Raw genomic sequence first — 20,671 nt, 5'->3', positions numbered from 1 at the left:
GGACATGGCTGTACTGTGTGCTCAGGTGGACTAGACATCATGGTATTTACAGCTGAAAGGGCTTCTTGATTAAAGTTGTCTCTGAGACCAATCTGCATGTTGGACAGCTCCTTTATGGTTTGGACAAAAACACGACAGGAAAGGGCCACGGGGGGGGCCCGGAGTAAAGATCTGAAAACAAAGCAGATGCCCATACTGAAAGAATTCCAATAAATCCTCAAATAATAGTGGTTGCTGTTGAAGCTGTCGTCTTCACAAATCACAGCAAGCAACTCCTCACAGCAGATGAGATGCTGCTCGTTTTAAAACGGCCACGCACACGCATTTGATGCCACACATGAGAAGACACTGTTAGAGACTGTTTATCCATTTTAACAACCAGGAATTCTTATCCGGCTTGGGGAAAAACTTACTGAGTGCACAAAGAACGGTGATTTATGGACATCCTTTTTATGTTCGTGAAATCTAAATGATCTGATACAGCGGTGCAATTGAAATTGTTGTGAAGGCAATGCATGGCAGCACCAATGTCAACCTCATGTACTGATGGATGACTGTAATAAAGTCGTGGTATTTTCAGCCTATGTTGAGGATCCTGGAGGTTATGAGTAAAATGGAGATTTTGCATGAACATACTTAATATCACAACGGTCATTTATCCTTCAACAACAGAACCACTGAAATCAATAGAGCCACTGATATGTTTTCTGTGTTGTCCACTGGCACAAAATCAATGTAATGCGGGTTTTCAGAATATCCTGTTAGACGTCTTAACTTGTGCAATTGGTGGATAATCTTGGGAGATTTCCTTTGGGTTTCTTCTCGAGCTGCCGTACAGTCAGTTTTAAGCGGTTCAGTTACAGGGCTTTCCACGCCATTGGAGCAACTGTGTGATTACTGCGCGCTCTTCAGAGGCTCAGTGTAGCCTGCTGGACTGCTGGAGCTAATCTCAGTTTAGCATTTCCATACAAAAGCTGTCTTTGTGGTTACTCAAACAATGGCAGACCACTAGAATCCTCAGATCAGGCCGTCTGTGAATACAATGGCAAGCAGCCCTCAGTTCTCAATCGTCCTGAAGTGACAGTTTGTACATGTAAGCCGCCGCTCAAGTGCTCTCCCGGCGGACTGTCCCCGACGCCTTGATCCTTTGGCATCAACACCGCTTCTGACTCTTTCTGTATGGACAGCAGGACAGCAGCTATATTTCTACATATTTATTTTGCACAACGCATGCTTTAAATGAAAGTGACTTGAAATGTCTCACAGAGTGGTCAAAAAAATGAAAAGCAGGAACACAAGAGCAACATCAAATCAAAAACAAATGTGTACATGCACACAGGGGGGTTCTTCATTTGTTTAAATGATGCTAACCAATGAGACCAACCTCTTCAGGCAGGTGATAATAACGATAATGTCTATTAATGATGCATTTTATTTATATAGCACATTTTAGAACGCTTTAAAGTGTTTAAATGGCCATCCATTAAACACACACACATTAACACACATTACATTAGTACACATTAATCAGATTTGTTCTCATCATGTGATGAAACATGGACAGATTGGGTTTGTGGACAGAACTCCAGAGGAAGGGGGCGGCTATGGAGAAGTTGTGTCACCCCGGGTCTGTAGACGGCGTTTCATGTACGGGGTAGTTCCGGCGCTGCTGGATGTCCCTCACCTTCCACTTTCTTTGTGTCGGCCCTCAAACATCCTCCGAGCCAGAACCGACAAAAAAATTATACTTCTTCTTCTTCTTACTTTACTTTCCAGTAAAATTCTAATTACACACTCGACAGCCGTTTTTAATTCCAGAGCTCACCTCCCTATGTGCATGTGTTCCGCCAAAAACAAGTTCCTTCCTGAGGCTATTTAGCAGCGTGTCTCTGTCCAGTGATTAGCGCCGCCAAAGACGATTGTGGTTGGCTCAAAGAAACGCCAATAAACCAGAGCGTGTTTTTCTCCCATCCAGGAGTGCTGTGTGGACTAGTCGGACCCTCCTCCATAGTGTCGGTGGTAGGACAGGGAGCCAGAGAAGGTTTGGGAGGAGTGATGTGGTCACAGGAACCTGAATGGAATAGCACAGGAGCAGATTCCAGAGTCCGAACCGCAGGCCCCACGATACAACATTATCACAATAGGATATTATTGGGACTTTAAACAAAAACCTTCTTTTTTCAACCTTCCAATTATGCCCACAAAAGAAAACTATGTCAAAATCAGTTTAGAGGCGTGTAGAAACAGCTGTTTGCACCAGTTTGCAGCTCTTTCGCTCGTTGTCAAGGGGAGTGGGGGGAGGGTGTAAACACCAAACTGATTATTCTAAAGGGGGTCGAGACTCAAAGGTTGAGGACCACTGATCTAGTGGATTCATGTGCAATTTCTATTATAAAAGACTGATACTTGATATTCAGGTATCGATGCAGAATTGCCACGAACAATTTCACCATACCATGGTATATAGATTTTAGCCCCACCCCTACTACAGGCTGATCATCTCACCTGCTTTCCCTCCAGACACTTGAGGACACAAGAGTCTAAAAGTCTGAACACACACTCACAGCTCCTGGCAGGGAGTGGGGGGGGGGGGGGGGGGGGGGGGGGGTAGAAAGCGCTGCAGCGACTGTGCCGTTCTAGCATATTGTTGTAACATGCTTAGCATTTCCACTGGGCCCTGTTGAAATCCATACTTGGTTTATCATTCCTGCCGTGCATACTAATGAACCCCGTGCTAACTGCCGCGTCCTGCACTCACCGGCTATTTATAACTGTTACTGGGATCACAAATAAAAGCTGAGAGGTTTATAGAAAACTAAAGCAACATTATGCAGAGGTCTAACATCCGAGAACAATGAAATGCTGCGTTACTGGACGTAGACCAGGTTTTTCTTGGTCCGTGGCGCGGTCACATTGTGGCGTTGCTAAGGTTTTAATCACCAATGTGCATTATCTGCTAATGAACAAACTGCAAAACACATACAGCTACATGATATGTACGTTTAAAGGGAATTACACTATTACTTTGTGTACTTCCTTTTTTCCTCTTTACAAAATGAAATAAAAAAACTGCGATTGAAATGATACATTTTCATTGAATGTTTTAAAGTCTTATCCCAGAAAATTGAGATCCTACAACATCTGTTGATAGTTACCGATGTCATGGAGTCCAGGAGTAAATCTATCCATATGAAACATAATAATCCCATAACTTGATTGATCTGTATCAGTCAGCTGTGCCCCTGTATCCCTGTCTAAGCAGCCTGTTTATGATCTGCAGCTGTTTTATGAAACATTCAGAGAGGGACATGTCACACCTGAGAGGTTTTTTTTGCCCCTGTTGTAAAACCTCACATTGGACAATGAGATATTTTTGGAAAGGCTGCACATCAAAACACTTGACACGTGAAAGCTGAGAGAAACATCTGCTCTCAAGAAAAAGAAAAAGGACAAATCCGCACGTAGGTTGAAAGTGATCCATTGGTGGTGTGATGGCTCTCTGTGCACGGTATTTCTTGTGTAAACAGAAACAGCTTTAACACAGATTACTGCATGTGTGAATATGCACAACAGACCTTTATCAAAACAATAAACTGCATACAGTTAATATCCGAGACATTGTTTTGATTGTTTTGAGCATCTTCTGTCCTGACGTGCTCATGAAGCCTGACACGGTGACAGCAGCTGACTTGGAGAGCTCAACCCAACCTGTTAGATTAGCATAAATCTTTAAAGTGGAAGCTGTCACTCTTTGGTTTGACTGGCATTACTAGTGATGTGAGGCAAATGAAAAGTGGCTAGATAAGCCTTTTGTCTTTGTCTGTTAAATGCCCTGACCTTGGATTATTGAGCTTCTGTCAAATGCAGTCTCCACTTTCCATTGCTTATTTACCAGCTTTGTGCTTGTGTAAGGACATTCTGCTGAAGAGATGGATGACAGTTTTGCAGCTGTCTTTACAGACACTCAAGACTGTCATTAGTCATGACTTCACCTGGCACTCGGACGGAGGCTTTTGTTTTTAAATGTTTAGCATAATGTGTGTGAGAGTGAAAATAATAACTTGACATTTGAGAGCAGCATCTGCTGTACGGTGGGGGCCGTGATGAGAACTGTGGTCTTGTTTGTCCATTTTGGGAAAATGTTTTGGACAGCATTGAGAAATGACTGGTCCATAATGTCATTCTGCCTAGTTAGCTAACATTATGTCTGCTTGGATACCGAACTGATTCAACTAATGGACCAAATCACCGCTGTATGGTTATAAATGCAGAGGTTGTTGCAGTTTCCAAGGCTTTGGAAATGTCCTTAAACTCCACATATTAAAGAGTGGACCCACTTAATGTGATAAATGGTGCCATGTGTGCTGGCTGTCCTCATGAACCACTCATACATATAGCCACGAAGAGTAATGCACTGTAATTTTTATGCAAAGGTGGGATGTAACAAAGTACATTTACTCAAGTAATACACTTCAGTAAAAATTTTGAGGTAGTTGTACATGAGTCTGTTCTTTTCATGCCACTTTCTACTTCTACTCCGCTACATTTCAGAAGGAAATATTGTACTTTTTACTCCACTATAATAATCTGACAGGTTTAGTTACTTTACAAATCCAGATGTTTGCACACAAAACACATGCGGTTTTATAAAATCAAATGTTTTATTATAAATTAAACTACCCAACAGTATATGTGATGCCCAGTAATGCGTAGTCACATTATGTGGTTTAATAATGTATATATTGAATAGTATTTTGGAATATCTGTATTGCTTTATAAGTTCCTCATTACTTTTGTTTGGTGACTGTAGCGGACTCGTCTCATCGTTTTCCTTTTCCTGTTATTTTCACATTAGTCGCTAGCAAAAACAGACAAATGTGGTCAAAAATAACGTCAGTACAACGTATGAATGCTTTTCTGTGTTTTACACTGAATGAAGATTGTAGTTAGTAGTTATGGAGAACAACACGGGGTAACGTGGTCGGAATTCTACAGCCTAAGCCGAGCAAGCTAGCTTCACTGAAGGCTCTGACTCACCAACCCGATCACCGTCCGTCGGACAGTCTGGCGAGGTCGGTGACTCGAGTCTGTTTGGTGCGTTCTGTGCCGTCGTCAGGCGGAGGAGCCGTCGGGGTTCATTTTGGCCGATTTGACTTGTTGAATTGATTGGTGGAGGACTAGACCTTGACTAGCGAATCAGTGCACGAGAAACAACGCCAGTGTCTTCTTGTTACTAGCCATTGTATGTTCTTGCGTTGAGCGAGTAATGACAACAACGATCCTTCTCGACTTCTATCAACACTCACTGATGAAAACAATGACTAACGACAGCGTGCTCTTTGTTCGCGAGGTCGAGAGAGATGTTACGCCATTTCTGGTTTTCATGTTTTGGCAACAATTCCGCTTGCTGTTATCGAGACGTTTTCCGTCTTCTGTGTGTTTCGAGGCACTTTTTGACCTCGGGGAGCTGACTGTCAGTCCGACTTCCTTCTCTGCTGTAGGGTTGGTGTGTCAGTGCCTTAACAGCACGTGTGTGTCACATTCACATTTTTTAGTCGTCAACAGAAACCTCCAATTGGACAGATAGTCTAGCTAGCTGTCTGGATTTACCCCGCAGAGATCTGAGGACCAGGTAACCATAGTCCTCAGATTGGACAGATAGTCTAGCTAGCTGTCTGGATTTACCCTGCAGAGATCTGAGGACCAGATAACCATAGTCCTCAGATTGTACAGATAGTCTAGCTAGCTGTCTGGATTTACCCTGCAGAGATCTCAGGACCAGGTAACCATAGTCCTCAGATTGGACAGATCCTCAGAATTTCCGGCAGCACTGGAGCAATCCCAGATTGGAACGTTGTAGATATAGACTTTAGCCCAATTCACATGGGACTAGTATTACCAGGGGACATCATGTGATTTAGAAATGCCCCCCCCTAGTCTATGATTCGTTTGCCACATTTGCAGAGGATAAGCAAAGTCTGTATTTTATTCAAATTTATGACAATATCCCCCACATATGTAAGGCTGTTGTTGTTTTTGTGTTGGCACAATCAGCCATTTGGAAAGCGTAACCACACCTGCAGTTGAATTCCTTGTTTCCGGGTGTCATTACAAACCATCTAAAGTAGCTTGATTAAATGGCACAGGTGCGGTGCAGTATGGTTCATGGTCTGTGGTGCATCAGTGTACTGAGTTTATTCAGGATTATGTAACTGCTGATGAGGCCGGTAGTGTTACAAATTTGTTGTCTGTCATCACTGCCAGTGCTCAGGATTCAGCCTTTCTTTCTGCTCTGTGGCAGCATTTAATCTGTCAGATGATATTCTGGTCACCACACTGAGGGAGAATGTGCAAACCTTAACTTCATTTTGATGCTTAACAAGCATGGAAGCATATGCTTTATTAATACCTGTGTTGAACAGAAGAAAAAGACAACAGTTGTGGCTGGTGTTCTTTTCAGCCACACACTGCTTTGAGTTGTACGAGCTCCTTTTTAGGTATGGTACCCAAACAAAGACTTTTTTCCCTTTTCAATTACCTGGCTCAAAGCTATAGGGATCCCAGAGAGAGCAAACAAAGCTTTTATCAGTCAATCACCAGCAGTGGAGGCATGTACTTGTGTGCCTTTAAAATTGGAGGCTATGTGGTTATTAAGCCTTTCCTTCTTCTGCAAGAAAAACTGATCTCTTCTGAGGGAGCTTTTCACAACTCACTGATATTCTTTCACACATGAAATAGACCCAATAACAGCTGAGCTCCAGCCTGAGCCTGAACTCCAAAGTACTTTTTGTTTTATCGCCAATGGCCAAAGGTTGCCTTTGTGTCAATTACTGAATGTGACCAATACCTACAATGTGCCACTTTCTACTTCTACTCTGCTACATTTTCAGAGAGAATTATAGCACTTTTTTCTCCGTTTCTGTTACTAGTTACTTGACACATTAAGAGTTTTGCACATAAACATATGTAGTTTATACAGTAAAATACAGTGTTGTGTTAAAACAGTACAACGGCCTACAAATCCATCTGAAATTATAGATTATTAGATTAGACCATTAAACACACAACTGTTTGGATCCTTTCCAGTTTCTTATGTTTGATGATTTTTCTAAAGTGATTACTTTTACTTTTGATACTTTAAGTATATTTTCTTGATGAGACTTATATATTTTCACTTCAGTAACATTTTAAATGCAGGCCTTTTACCGGTAACAGAGTGTTTTACAGTGTGGTGTTAGTACTTTTACTTAAGTGAAGGATCTGAATACTTCTTCCACCGCTGGTAACCACCCAGAGTTACCCCGTGTACTTGCTGTATACTAGGTACTTTTGTTGCTTCCCTGAGAAACGGAATACCTAATATATATATTTTTTTGCCTCTGGGAGCTCCCAGTATCGTATGGCTGCATTTTTGAATTTGTGGAGAATTGTTTGCTCGATTTCACCTTTAGCATGCTCTTTGGAAGTCAATCTGTTTGGCCCTCTCTCTCTCTCTCTCTGTCAGCAGAAGAAATATATTGGATAGAGAAACGCCAGGTGATATAAAACTAACGGGCTTTAAATTTAACCATGAGAAGGTAACATGATTGGAAAACTTTCAGAAGAATGTAAAATGATTCCTCAGTGTCCCTGAGGAGGAGTCTGAAGCACCGGAGGACCTGTGTAATTCTCTCTCTGATGAAAAGCCTTAATACTGATTTATCTGATCAAGAGCATCTCAACAGCTCTCTCAGGTCGGCTCGAGGAATACTAATAAACCAGCAACAACTTCTTTCGGAACACAACTGAACACACCTTACAAACAACATCATTTGATCACCCCTGGCTTGTAACTGTGCCGTGTTGGATAATTTATGTCTCTGCTAAAAAATAGATTTTGTGATCACTATTAGCTAATGTCTTTAAATATGCAGACTCTCTCTAACTGTATTGACACAAATAGTAAGTAACTATCATCACCAGTCTGAAAAACATGAGAAAAAGCTACAAATGCTAAATCTCACTCAAACAAAGAAGAGCACAGTTTACTGTAACTGAGTCCTGGTATTCATGTGAAAATAAAATGCTGGATATGATTTATTTTTGGTCTGGGGAAAAAAGTGCATCCCTAAACTTTATCAAACTTCTCCCAGCATCAAATCATTTTCACAGAAGCTACTAAAGCCCAGTATTTGATGAGAGAAAAATAAAAGCCGTGGCATCATTTTCAACCAAAATGGCACTGGGAATGGCTGTCTGGTCAGAAGCATGGTGTCCAGATGGAAGAAGCTGCCAACGACACTGATCCAGTTCTACATGCAATCTGTTGTTTTCGGTTGGGACTATATTGATCCTTTGCTATTAACTCCCAGATGGTTAAAACTAATTGTCCAATAAATTACCCCAGTTAATGCATGCAACTGTTTTTTTAAACCACAGTTCTTTTGAGGTCTTGAAACTAATGAAGCAGCATTGTTGTTGAGTTGGACAGCCACAAAAACTACCCCAAAGAATGTCTGTGGTGGCATGTTATTCTAAGAGTATATAGGTGAGAATTTTTTGAAACTTTCAGACATGTAAAAGTAAGGAAAAACTGGTACGGAGGAGTCACATTTGCATATCACATTTAAAAATAAATATCTATCTGTTTGTCTTTGCTCTTCCTTCCAAAGCAAACATCTTATCATTTTCATGGTCAAAGGGCAGGTGGATATAATCTGTTTCTGGTGCCGTAAAGAGCCCGGTGCCTCGTGAAGAGCACTGAATCATCATTTTCTAAAGATGTGTTAGATGTGAAATATTCTTTTTTGAGCTAAAATGGAATCAGTCTTTTCTGAGATTCGGAGGAAATCAAAGGCAGCTGCCAACACTTGAAGTACATGTGGTTTTAAAAATAAGAACAAAGGCTTCTCCAGTGTAGTACCTCTAAAATCTCTTAAGCCCTATTCTCTGTCTCCCAGTTTCAGATGTTCGCGTTCAGTGCAGTGCTCGGTGATACCAAGACATCCTCACAGTGTGGGGCCAACCGACATAGGTGCCAAACAGTAGTTTAAATGGGTCGACAGGGACGCGTTGCGGCTGAGAGACCTCTTTTTAAATTTGCTCCCAATTACAGCCAAAGTCTCAGGAAAGCACGCAAACTGTTTGCTTACAAAGCTGTTCGAGGATCTCTTGTAATTTATCATCCAGCCTCACACGTGTTTCTGGGGTCTTCCTGGACAGGTATCACCTTATGAAGGACACCAAGGACAAGCCTTCTTCTGTGGAAGCTTTGTAAGTCGAAAGCTATATATGCAGAGACACAGACGAGACTTTCATGTGTGCTGGGTTGCATTTGCTCTCTCCAAAGGATGTGTCCTTTGCCTGACATCAGACTTGACTCGTATGTAGCCGTGGCATTTCAAGCTAAAAAAGCTTACCATCCCAATTTTCCCTGTGCAGTGAAAAGCAATAAATAGAATCCCTGTGGACCTTCGCACTTTAGAAATGCCTCTTTGTGTAAAGAGGAGGTAATCACGCATAACTGCTCAAACGTCATCTGGACATGGGAGTCATAAACAAGAGCCCGGCACTAGCCTCTTTGGCAGATTGCACTGTCAGGAGGTAAACAACGGAAAGAATGAGGAAGGAATCATCTGATAGGAAATGTCAGAGCGTGATTGGATTAAAAAAAAATCAAAATTAGGGTCATTAATCATGAGCTGGGAAAACAGTGACAGGTCTTGTTCTCAAAGGCTGTCCTCTGGAACTAAGCTGAGTGCCACCCGGAAATTGTGCAATTACCTTAATACCTGATTTAGATGAAGAGCATGCATGGCAGTGTCAATTGTTAATTGGGGAAAACAGCTCATATTATTTAAAGGTAATTGCCATCTCAAGAAGTCTTGATATCTAATCCTGTCTCTTTTATGATGCATCCGTTTGTCTCGAATGCATAATTAACGCAATGAAATGGTCTTAATTCACCTGTATTTGATGCTGTCAGTGGTGGAATAGTACTCAGGTAAACTACTTTAGTACAAATGTTGAGACACTTGTACTTGTACTTTGCACACAAAACACACAGTCCATAAAATACAATGTCGTAGTATAAATTAAAGTACCAAACAATATATAGGCCTACAAGTACAATTACAATGATAATTTGATTAAACACTTAGTTGATTGAACTGTTTGGATCAATTCCAGTTTTAAAATGTTAGGATTTTTCTGCATGGAGTACATTTAACACTTTATGTATATTTTTATGATGATACTTGCATACTTTTATGTAAGTAACATTTTCAATGTATTTTTACAGTGTGGTAATAGTACTTTTACTTAAGTAAAGTATACTTCTACCACTGCCCATAACTGATGCTTTTCTAGAGGTAAAGACACGGCTCTTCTTTCACCACTTTTGCCAAACTCACTCTCATTTAAATGACCACTATTCCCATGTTAGATTACACTGGAACTTTATACAAGGATGCTTGCAATAGCACTCGATCAAAACTCGATACCCTATACCACACTCCAATGTGGTTTGCCGCAAATGTCCCTTTCAACAGACACCACTGCTCCCTTTATTCCCTAGTCATCTTTTCCAAGCCGACGCTAACAACTAGAATGTAAAGATTCTTAAACTGGACTAAACGCCACGTCATCCTTGTTCTCTGACACATGCAGTTGCTTTTCCACTCATACTTTCCCAGCTAAACTGGGTTTCTCCTGTTCTTTCACCCACTTCTCTTATGATACGTGTTACGTGTTGACAGCTGTCTGTTTTTAAATTGTATTTTGTTCCATTTTAAACTGTATATATGTCTAATGTACTTTATTTCCTAGCCCCTCCTTTCCTTCCCCTAAGTGGCTTTGTCACTTGTCAGGTTGTACTGTAAATGAGAACCTGTTCTCAATGACTTACCTTTAAAAATTAAGTCGAAATGAATTTATGTAAAATGTGCAGTTAAGGCTGATACTGAATGCTCTGTGAAATGTCTTCCTCTGACATAGTCAGAACGGTTAGCTGCATCCCAGCCAGTAATCTACATGTCAAGTGTGACATCTTAAACTCTATCATCGTTGCACTCTCAGAAGGAAAATTGAAAGCTGTGCGATGAGTAGAAAACTTATTTCTTTCGTCGTCCATCTCACAGTCATCATCATTCACCCAATAACCCAGTCCAGCACTGCAGAGCGCACACAGCAATTAACTGGGAGCAACAGGGTGTCCACTAATGTCTCACATTTCTCTGCTCACTGTGTCGATGTAACAAACTGCACCCCTGAGGGCTGCTGCCGCAGAATGATGGCACGGGTGCTGGAATTGACGGGGGCATGTTAGGAACCAACAACCCCCCCACCTCCCCCACAGCCAGGACACCAGACATCTCACATGCACCGACTGCCCCACTGTGTGATGCAGTGATTCCAGACGAAATCTAATCAGAAGCTGGATGACTTGTGCATAACTCATTGCCAAGCTAGTCAATGCTTATTCTGCATGGATTATTAATATCTGTTGTGAAATGCTCGCCTTTGTTCTATGTGAGCTGCTGATTCTCCATCAGGGCAACGCCAGAGTGGCCCTGTTTAATGCAGTGAGAACCAGACTGAGGACGTGGGAAGATGTGTGTCCCATATTTAATTTCCTCCCCCACATGTGATAGATGTCTCACTCGTTTAGTGTGTGTTAAAAAAAAAGCCTGTGTGGTTTGAGCATGTGTGTATTTTTACATGCAGTCTCTGTGTGGCCCTTGCTCTGTCTCCATAGGTGCAGTCACAGAGAAAGACATGTGCACTGTTTCTTCGTTGACTCATGTTTGCATGACTAATGTGAATGTGTGAATGCCTTTATGAGAGAGGAGTACAGGGACACAGTTCTCTATTGAGTAGCATCTTAATTAAATCAAATTCCCCTCAAAGACTCTACAGGCAGCTATTTTAGATTTGCAATAAGCCATGCTTCATACGGCTAACCACTCGTCCACGAGTCTCAACTGGTGTGTTGTTAAGGAGATATTTCAGAACACTTCCTGGCATAATTCTTCTGAAAGCAGCATGCACTGCATATTTAGCTTATTTTCGAAAAATGACCTGATCACTGAACCGTTGCTTTTCCCACGGTCATGTCCCAACAAATGGGTAGTGCACGCAAGGGCGTTATTCCAGCTGCAGTAATCACATATCCCCAGGCAGAGCTTTGTCCCAAGTTTAATATGGATTTTAGTGGTCGTCGCAAGTGTTGCACCTCCCAATAAATCACTCGAGGTTTCTCATTCGGTTTCATTAGCAGACCATCACTCTAAATGCATATGTGTAAAGAAAACGATGCAGCCATTGTCGCTGATTGCTCAGGTGCAGCCGGAGGCCTTTTCTTGTTCCAGTTCCATGTCCTCACAGATATTTGACTGTAGCTCACTCCCACCACAACTGAGGCATTGCAGGGCGTGTGGGACACAGACTCAGAAACAGAGCAACAGGGAGTCAAACCCATAGACTAAATTCATGGGTGAAACAAAAACCAACAGGAGGACATAGAAGAGGGGGGTGTAGATAATCCAGGCAGACCTTAGAGCCAGTATGACCTTACATTGGGGAACCTCTGTACTGTAGAATATGTTTCCAATGTGTTCTTTAGAGCCATTCTTTGGCTGTGTGGTTTTTAATGAGAATGTCTCATATCAGGCCATCGTGGCCCTGTCTTACATCCAACCTGATCTCACAGATTCCGTGAAATGAACACGGCCCCATAACTCAAAATCTGTGGCAGTTTCACAGAATCACAAAAAATAATGTGATGGGCCCACGGAAAAGGTTGTGGGGGGGCTTGCAGTTTCGTGACATGCAGGAAGAACGGGACAGCTGGGTTGAGGAAAAGAAGAAGGCGACTTCAGGAGACATTACATGGGGGACACAATCCCCAGTCTCCCAGGTGACAGCCCTGTGTTTGACCCATCCCCCCCCCCCAACCAACCAACCTCGTTATGCAGATCTTTGGGCTACTACTCTCTACCATAGTTGCTCCTAATGCTACGTCATCTTTTCATTGACCTAACATTGCCATTGTTTTCCGTGGTGTCCACCACGTAATGTGATCATTTCCCAGAATTCTGTGAGACCGGGCTGCTTACACCTCATGAAACGTCCCATTTATGTAATATATTCAGAGTTAGACATCAACATTTTAAAGCTGCAGACCTGACTCTTTCAGTCAGAGGACGGAAAGCAAGCAACCTTTTAAGCCCACTTGTTTTGGCAGATTCATAATGTCATTGTGGTCCCTTGGGTGCAGCAGGACATTCTTGTCAAAGCTCTGACAAAATAGTCCTGCTATACTGCTTACACGATTTGTAACCTATCAGATAAAGCAGCCTAGCATGACTTTCATGTAGTTCATAATGAGTACAGTACATTGAAAATGCAGTTTGACCATAGGCCAACTGACCCTTACTGGAATATGAAAACAACTGAGCTGCAGGCACATGACGCCGCCCAGGAAGGTTATCTGTCTCCGATGATTTATCTCTTTGCTACCTACAGTTAAAGCAGGTATCTTATTAGGAAAGGTTGCTAGTTAGTTATGGAGGAAGAAGGGTACAAGGCATACCGTCCAAATGACACTGAGCATGAGCCCATCCCCACTCACAGAGCTCATGGTCTGCTGTTGATAGCGCGGCATTAAATTATTAATGTATTTTCATTTGTAGCCGATGCTGCAACGTTGGCCTCTCAGCAGAGATTGTTTTTTTTATACTTTGCTCAAAGATAAAGCCTCTCCTCAGTCCCCTGATGCTCAATAGCAACATAAGTAGAAAGTCATCCAAAAGATTTAGTGCCACTGGTGACAGAGCCTCCACTTCATGCCTACCAAAATACTAATTTGGCCTGTGATATCATTATCACTATCCTTCCCTGCTGCATGAAGAGAATGTGACAAATTCCACTGACTCCAATTAGGCTCTAGTTTATTACGCATTCACCAAGGTATTAATTCCGATCCCTCTCCTGAAACCCTCACTGTTTCCAGTATGATGCATTGTCACCCATAATTTCTACACACGCACACAGTTCATTACTTAAAATAAGCAAGCCCACTGGCATCATTAAACCAAAAATCTGGTTGACTCATAATAAGATAGAAATGAAAGTGTAATATAGCAAAAATAATGTGTAATCTCTTAATTGGAGCACTGAGTAATCATAAAGTGACTATATTGCAAATTTGAGAAAAAGCCTATTAAAGAATTCAGCTGTTTTGGATGTAAATCAAAACAAATTTGGCCAAAGTCTTAACAAGAATATAATATGTTTGTCAGGTTTAAATAATTTCAAAGGTCCTATATTATTATATAGCTGTCTTTTTTTATTATTATTCATAAACTGTGCCTTTAAATTAGCCATCGGGAGTGCTGTTACATTCATTCCCCGGCTGCAATAACAGTTGAGGCTGACCAACCAGAGCAGACTGGGCTTTTTAATCATGAGGGGGCTAAAATGGAGTGTTTGCGTCAGAGGGTGATTACAGTCCAATTCATTTCTATTTTATTTATAAGAAAATAATTTCTTTTTGAACATTAAAGAAGTGGGCCCGATCTGGAACGATCCAAGCACAGGTGCGTTTATAGCGTGGACCAATTAATCCACTTCTGCTAGTTTAACAGGGTCGGTGCGCCAGGCACATGATTTAAAGCGGTTGTACTTGGTGTCTTAATTAATTTATAGGTGTGTTTTGGTCGTCACATACCTTGGCCAAGTGCTATCATGATAAGCGGATTTGCTAAGCAGGAGTAAGAGAATTCCAGGAGAAGAAACCGATCTGCTAGTCCGTGAAGTAAAAGCATGCGAGCAGATCATATCATAATACTATTTCACAGTGTAATATTTCTGTTTTTAATCTTTTGCATGTGTGCTGCACGCTGTGCACGAGTCTTTGCGCTTCTTTTAATTTTCTGTTAAAATAACAATGAAATGCTGCGTTATTGCCTTTAGACCAGGTCTTTGTTGGTCAATGGAGCGCTGACTTCTTCTGCCTCAAGACAGCAATACGCCAAGATTTCATATAAAAACAGCTCCCTGTGAGACCAGTACGCCCAGAATGCCCCTGAACACACCTCCCTGGAAGACCAGCACGCCCAGAATGCACCTGAACACACCTCCTTGTGAGACCATAATGCCCAGAACGCACCTGAACACACCTCCCTGTAAGACCAGCACGCCCATGGGCGCATAAATGGATGAAGGTACATTTGCTGTTAAACAATGTGGGTGTCGGACGGGAAATTGACAACTGGTTCGGTATTACACTATGAGACACTTGCGTCATCTTTGCGCATAATGTAACATAATCCTGAGAATGAACAAAATATGGGACCTTAACCCTTGCGTTGTCCTCCCAGGTCAAAATTTGACATTTTGTCCCTTTTTCAGACTTTTTTAAGTTCTCACTAACACCACCTTACTAGTTTTACACAACTGTTTGGAATTCATGGTCAGTAACCCTCATTTATATGGAATTGTACTTAATATCTGAGTTAAAAAAGCAGACATTAGGGATTATTTGACTAATAGTTAAGATGGAATGAAAGTGATAAATTGTATTTCCAAACAGCGTTGTTAGGAATCTAGTCCATTTTTTTGTGGTAATTTGGTTAAAAAGAAACTCATATTTCAGATACAGACATTTTGTAAAGGAGTCAAATTTGACCCGAGGACAACAGGAGGGTTAAACAAGCTCATCATGGCCACTATGTGTTCATGAATAAGTGGGTTTACATATATTATCTCATGGTTTTGTACTATTTTTGTGTTCACACAGAAACTGAACTCGGATCAATAGGCCTTTCTCACAGCACACAGGAGCCTGAAATCACAGCAGCTAAATGGAATTCAGCCATCATTCATTATATTATTTACACCTGTGCTTGTCCTAGTGAGACAAGTCAAAAAGTCTCCCGTGGAAAAAGGCCTGTTTATTAATAGGCCTTGATAACGCCTACATAAGTTAATGTAGGCATTTTTCCTTCTTTTAGTGATTTAGTGACATCGGATGGAGGTCAAACTCTGCTAGAAACCCAGAAAACTCACCCTGCTTTAACTCAGGAACACTAATAATTCCTCGTATGTGTCCTCATACCTGGCAAATAAAGCTGATTCTGATTCAGATTCTTATCAACATATACTTATGTGTAACTTACAGGAAAACCTTTTTCTTATTTATGTGAAATGTAGTTTGAACAGAAGAGGAAGGAGAGTGACAGGCTCACTTTTATTATATAAGAGTAGCCTATGACGTAAACTGCAGTAGTATTTTTGTGTTATCTTATTGGATTGTGCACATGTCCATGGTGAAGACAGGGGTAGGACTTAACAGGCCTGGGCTTCTTAATGTCCCTGTTCCTAACGGGTCCAGTGTGTGATATCGTTCATAATAAAGAATTCATTTCTAAAATCTCTTGTCTGAATGTCTGAGTGAGAGATGGTTCCAGTCTCTCCGAAACTAACCAGCAGGAGTCATGCGGACGCTGTTTTTATCATAGGTAGCCGAAAAAAGCCGGAGAAAGTCAAAGCGGAAGTGAGGGGCTAAGCGGAGCAGGACAACTTTTTTGGGGGGGAGTTTGGAGACGCTGCATCACGTCGGAGCTGCGGGATGCAAAGTAAAAAGTCGAGTTAAGTTTCAAAGGCAACCTTGGTCGTTGAGGCACAATGGGACTCCCCACGCTGGAGTTCAGCGACTCGTTCCTGGACAGCCCGGACTTCCGAGAGCGAATCAAATGCCATGAAATAGAGCTGGAGCGGACCAATAAATTCATCAAAGACCTCATCAAAGATGGGAACATGCTTATCACTGCGCTCAAAAGTAAGTACACGGCCCTTTCCTTTTTCTCTCCCCCCCTACGGGTCCATGATCCTCTCTTCTAACTGGGACTACCTGAGAATTAGAGGATGCGGTGTGGAGCTGGATCACCCGGTGGTCTGCCATTGACTTCAGTAATGGTGACAGGGTTGAAATCTGTACAAACCCACACATATGCTTCATCATTCGGAAATCTTTGTAATTCCAAGCCATATTTGCCTTTTTGTCCCTGGCTCCACTGCAGGGAGCCAGCATCCATACAGTAGGATCCGAGTCCAGACTGTGTTGGTGGTGTGAGTGGTTTGACTCTGCTCTATTAGCTCATCAGGAGGACACAGCCAGACATCTGGACATCATTAGTGCAGAGGTGGACTTTCCATTAATGAGATATGGGCCTTCACCATCAAACCTTAAAGCCTTCAGAAGTTAGTGCACACTCTCAAACAGAGGTGGAAGATGGATTCAGACACCTTTTACTTTCATAAAAGTAGGAATACCACACTTAATATTCTCTGTTACAAGTAAATGTCCTCCATTAAAAATGTTACTTAAGTTAAATCTGGTAGGAATCATCATGGAAATGTACTTCAAATATTAAAAGTAAAAGTCCTTCCAGCGGTGTTTAATGGTCTAATCATTTCAGCTGGACTTGTAGGCCTTTAGATTGTTGGCTAGTTTCATTCATAATAAGACATCAGATTTTATAAACTACAAAAATCTAACTAAAGCTGTAAGATAAAGTAGTGGAGTAGAAGTAGAACATGGGAGAAAAAGTACAAGTAGCCTACCGCAAATGTGTACTTGGGTAAAAATGTACTTTCCACCACTGATCTTTAGTGACGTGCATGAATGAAAACCGCATTGTATGACGGTGCAAGCACTTTGTCACGGGTCATTGTCCTCTTAAATTCCAAGCTCTATCTCCAGCCCCACTACTCTGATTCAAGTGGACTTCCTGTTCTGCTGATGTCTGAAAGGATGGGAGGGGGGGTCTCTTCACGTCAGAAGTGTGTCTGTAAAATGGAGAAAGATTCGAAATATAGGCCTAATAAATCTGGAAAACAGCCACAGCAGTGTTGTGTTGTGTAGTGCATGCACTAACACATCACTCTGTGTAATAATCCTTTAGTTCACAGTTGACCCTAGCATGGTTACTTTGAGAAAGCATCCTACACATGATTCTGTACTGTACTGTGTTTTGGCTTTCTGCTGCTTTTGTGGACAAGGCCGAGACAAAATACCACCGGGGGGGACATAGTGACAAGTTGAAGCTGCACTTCTGAAACTTTTCACATAAACACATCAAATATCAACATTTTATTAGTTTCGCCATGCAGAATTATTAGTAGAGCTGCACTTATATATATATATATATATATATATATATATATATATATATATATATATATATATATATATATATATATATATATATACAAGTTTTTTATCGTCATCACAATATTAACTGGCGCGATAGAGGCACATTGTGAAAGGCTGTGACATATCGTGACAGACACAAAAGAGATGTTTTGTGTTGGTGGAAAGAAAATATAAGTAGAAAACATTTCCTTTTTTAGTGCTGCCTTTTATATTTAATATAATGTTCAATTGATCAATAAAGTGGGTAATGATTTCCTTGTATTTCTTTAAAATTCAACAAGCAATTAGTTGTATTTTTAGCGGAATACAGACCTGATAGAGTTTAGTAGCTGTTGGTTTTTGGCGAGTTCTATCGTTGCGATATTTAACAACATTAAGGCATAGTGCATATTTTCCTCATGCTGCAGCTCTGATTATTAGTCTGTATGTGTTTGTGACCATCTGCACATCTAAATTGGGAGTGCAAGCTAGGATACTGGAAGCCTTTGTTGCATTGTGTGGGTCCGTGGGTGTAGTGAGAACTGAGCTAAATTGTGACAAAGCAACGCCACTGTGCAAGTTATAAACGTTAATTAAATAATAAAGTTATTGTCCTAGATATTGTATTTATTTTGGATAGATTAATCCACTCTCCTGGACAAATCAGTCATTTTTAAAATGAGACAAGATGTGCATAATACCCCCTTTCTATTTTTCTGCTAAAGCATGCTGAAGAGATGCATGGGCAAATGAATGGAAGACAACTACAAAGAAAAGTGCTTACACAGCTAAATAGATTCTGATCACACTGTTTCACTGTTGTGCGCATGTGTCTGCCTGTTTTTACAGTCTATAGTTTGTCTGGGTACATTTAATGTCAACAAAAACAGTGAGGAACATTTAGCATTTGGATCATCATGCCTTACCGGTTTCTGAGGGCAGCTTTAGGCCAAACCTGTTTCAGACCTTTTTCTGCAGGAAAACGTTTGGGTCAGTGGGCAGGGTCCCCAAGGTGCACAGAAATACCCCGCAGGATGGTTTATTCATGGCCGATAGTCAGTAGCAGGACGTTAAGCTCCAAATAAGACCTTAATGCTCCAGGTTGTACTATGCATATAAGGCGTTGGGGAGGGAATTGAGACTTTGGTTGCTTTTGATTGATTTATTGATGCAGAAAAAGAACTGTACAGTTAAGGTCCCTGGAGTCTTGTCTCTTGAAAAATTAAGTTAAAATCAACATCAGCTGGTGGTGAACCTCCAATGTGTAAACTATTACAGGAAATACACCAACCAACTCCACCAGTTAGAGGCAGGAATGCTGGGTTGGACTGGTCTTGCCTTTGTAGTGATTAGTGGAACAGTCCTTTTAACTGGAAAGCCCAGTTTCAGTCAGGGGCGGAGTGAGAGCGCAGGAAGTGAGCAGACGGAGGTAAATTATTGATGGTCTTTAACTCAGGATGCCACAGGATGCCACAGAGGTTTATGACCCTTTATGACCCGCCATCAGTGGTTATATTACTGGAAGACCTTAATGGACCCTTTTTTAATAGTCCTCATCTCATGTTTCAAAATTGAATAGTATACGGTAATTCATCCGTCTTCACATGTGCGGTCTGAGTGAGCCGAGGTTGACTCATGTTAATACAACACCTTTAAAATAGTTCTTCACATTAAAGGAGCTCTAAACGATGTTGGGCGACGTTACTTCTTGTTGACGTTCAAACCAAACGAGGCTAGCTCGCCCCTCCCTCCTCCTCATCCTGTTTCCTCCCTTCTGGGCTTCTGCGCACTAACCCCCCCCCACCCCCAAATCCTTCTTTTGTCTTCTTCTTTCTTTAAGGACAGAAAAAAAAAATGACAATTCAATCAACAAAATGAAATTAACAGGTAAAACGACAATGAGAAAGACGGCAAAAGCAAGTCTATAGAAAATGTGTTTTAAGAAATGATTTAAAAGACGTCCGTGATTCGGCAAGCCTTATTTCCTCGGGCAGGTCGTTCCAAAGCCGAGGTCCCCCGATGGAGAAGGCTCCATCACCTCTGGTTTTGAGTCCTGACTTTAGAACGGTTGGAAGGGCCCGGCTCAAGGATCTAAGGCAGCAAACTGGCTCATCTGGGGTCAGCATTTCTGTGATGTAGGAGGACAAGACCCTGACGAGCCTTAAAAGTCAAATATTAAAATCAATTCTGAAACGGACAGAGAGCCGGTGAAGTGAAGCTAGGATAGGAGTCATGTGATGTCAGTTTAAAGCGGTGAGAAGCCTGGCGGCTGACTTCTGGGCCAACTGGACAATTAAAGACAATAACTATGGTTAGAAATGGCGCTTTGTTTCTTAGTTACGTCTTTGTAGGATGTAGAAAATGACAAATGGAATCACATTGACCATGGTCGACTCTTGGTTGTGGCTAAAATAGTCTTACATAACTAGACCTATCTCCAGTAATGTATGCCTACATCGCTTATTGTTCTGGGATACGAGGGGGGGGGGGGGGGGG

General features: G+C 41.6%; 1 protein-coding gene across 5 annotated transcripts in view; it reads left to right on the top strand.

Annotated features, from left to right (window-relative positions):
- The first annotated feature begins 16,464 nt into the window (after window positions 1-16,464).
- The window catches only part of LOC117938423 (rho GTPase-activating protein 42), an 81,124-nt gene continuing 76,917 nt past the window's right edge, over window positions 16,465-20,671 (top strand). For 3 of the 5 annotated variants that reach the window (XM_034863038.1, XM_034863013.1, XM_034863027.1), the window contains exon 1: window positions 16,466-16,819. In XM_034863038.1, the coding sequence (XP_034718929.1) occupies window positions 16,666-16,819 (154 nt within the window). In that variant the 5' untranslated portion in view covers window positions 16,466-16,665. Of the gene's footprint in view, window positions 16,820-20,671 lie in introns of all 5 variants that reach the window. The other 2 variants (XM_034863021.1, XM_034863047.1) reach the window with 1 other exon arrangement.

The sequence above is a fragment of the Etheostoma cragini genome, chromosome 3 (assembly GCF_013103735.1).
Source record: "Etheostoma cragini isolate CJK2018 chromosome 3, CSU_Ecrag_1.0, whole genome shotgun sequence".
NCBI lineage: Eukaryota > Metazoa > Chordata > Actinopteri > Perciformes > Percidae > Etheostoma > Etheostoma cragini.
This window is presented reverse-complemented; position numbering and strand designations above follow the sequence as displayed.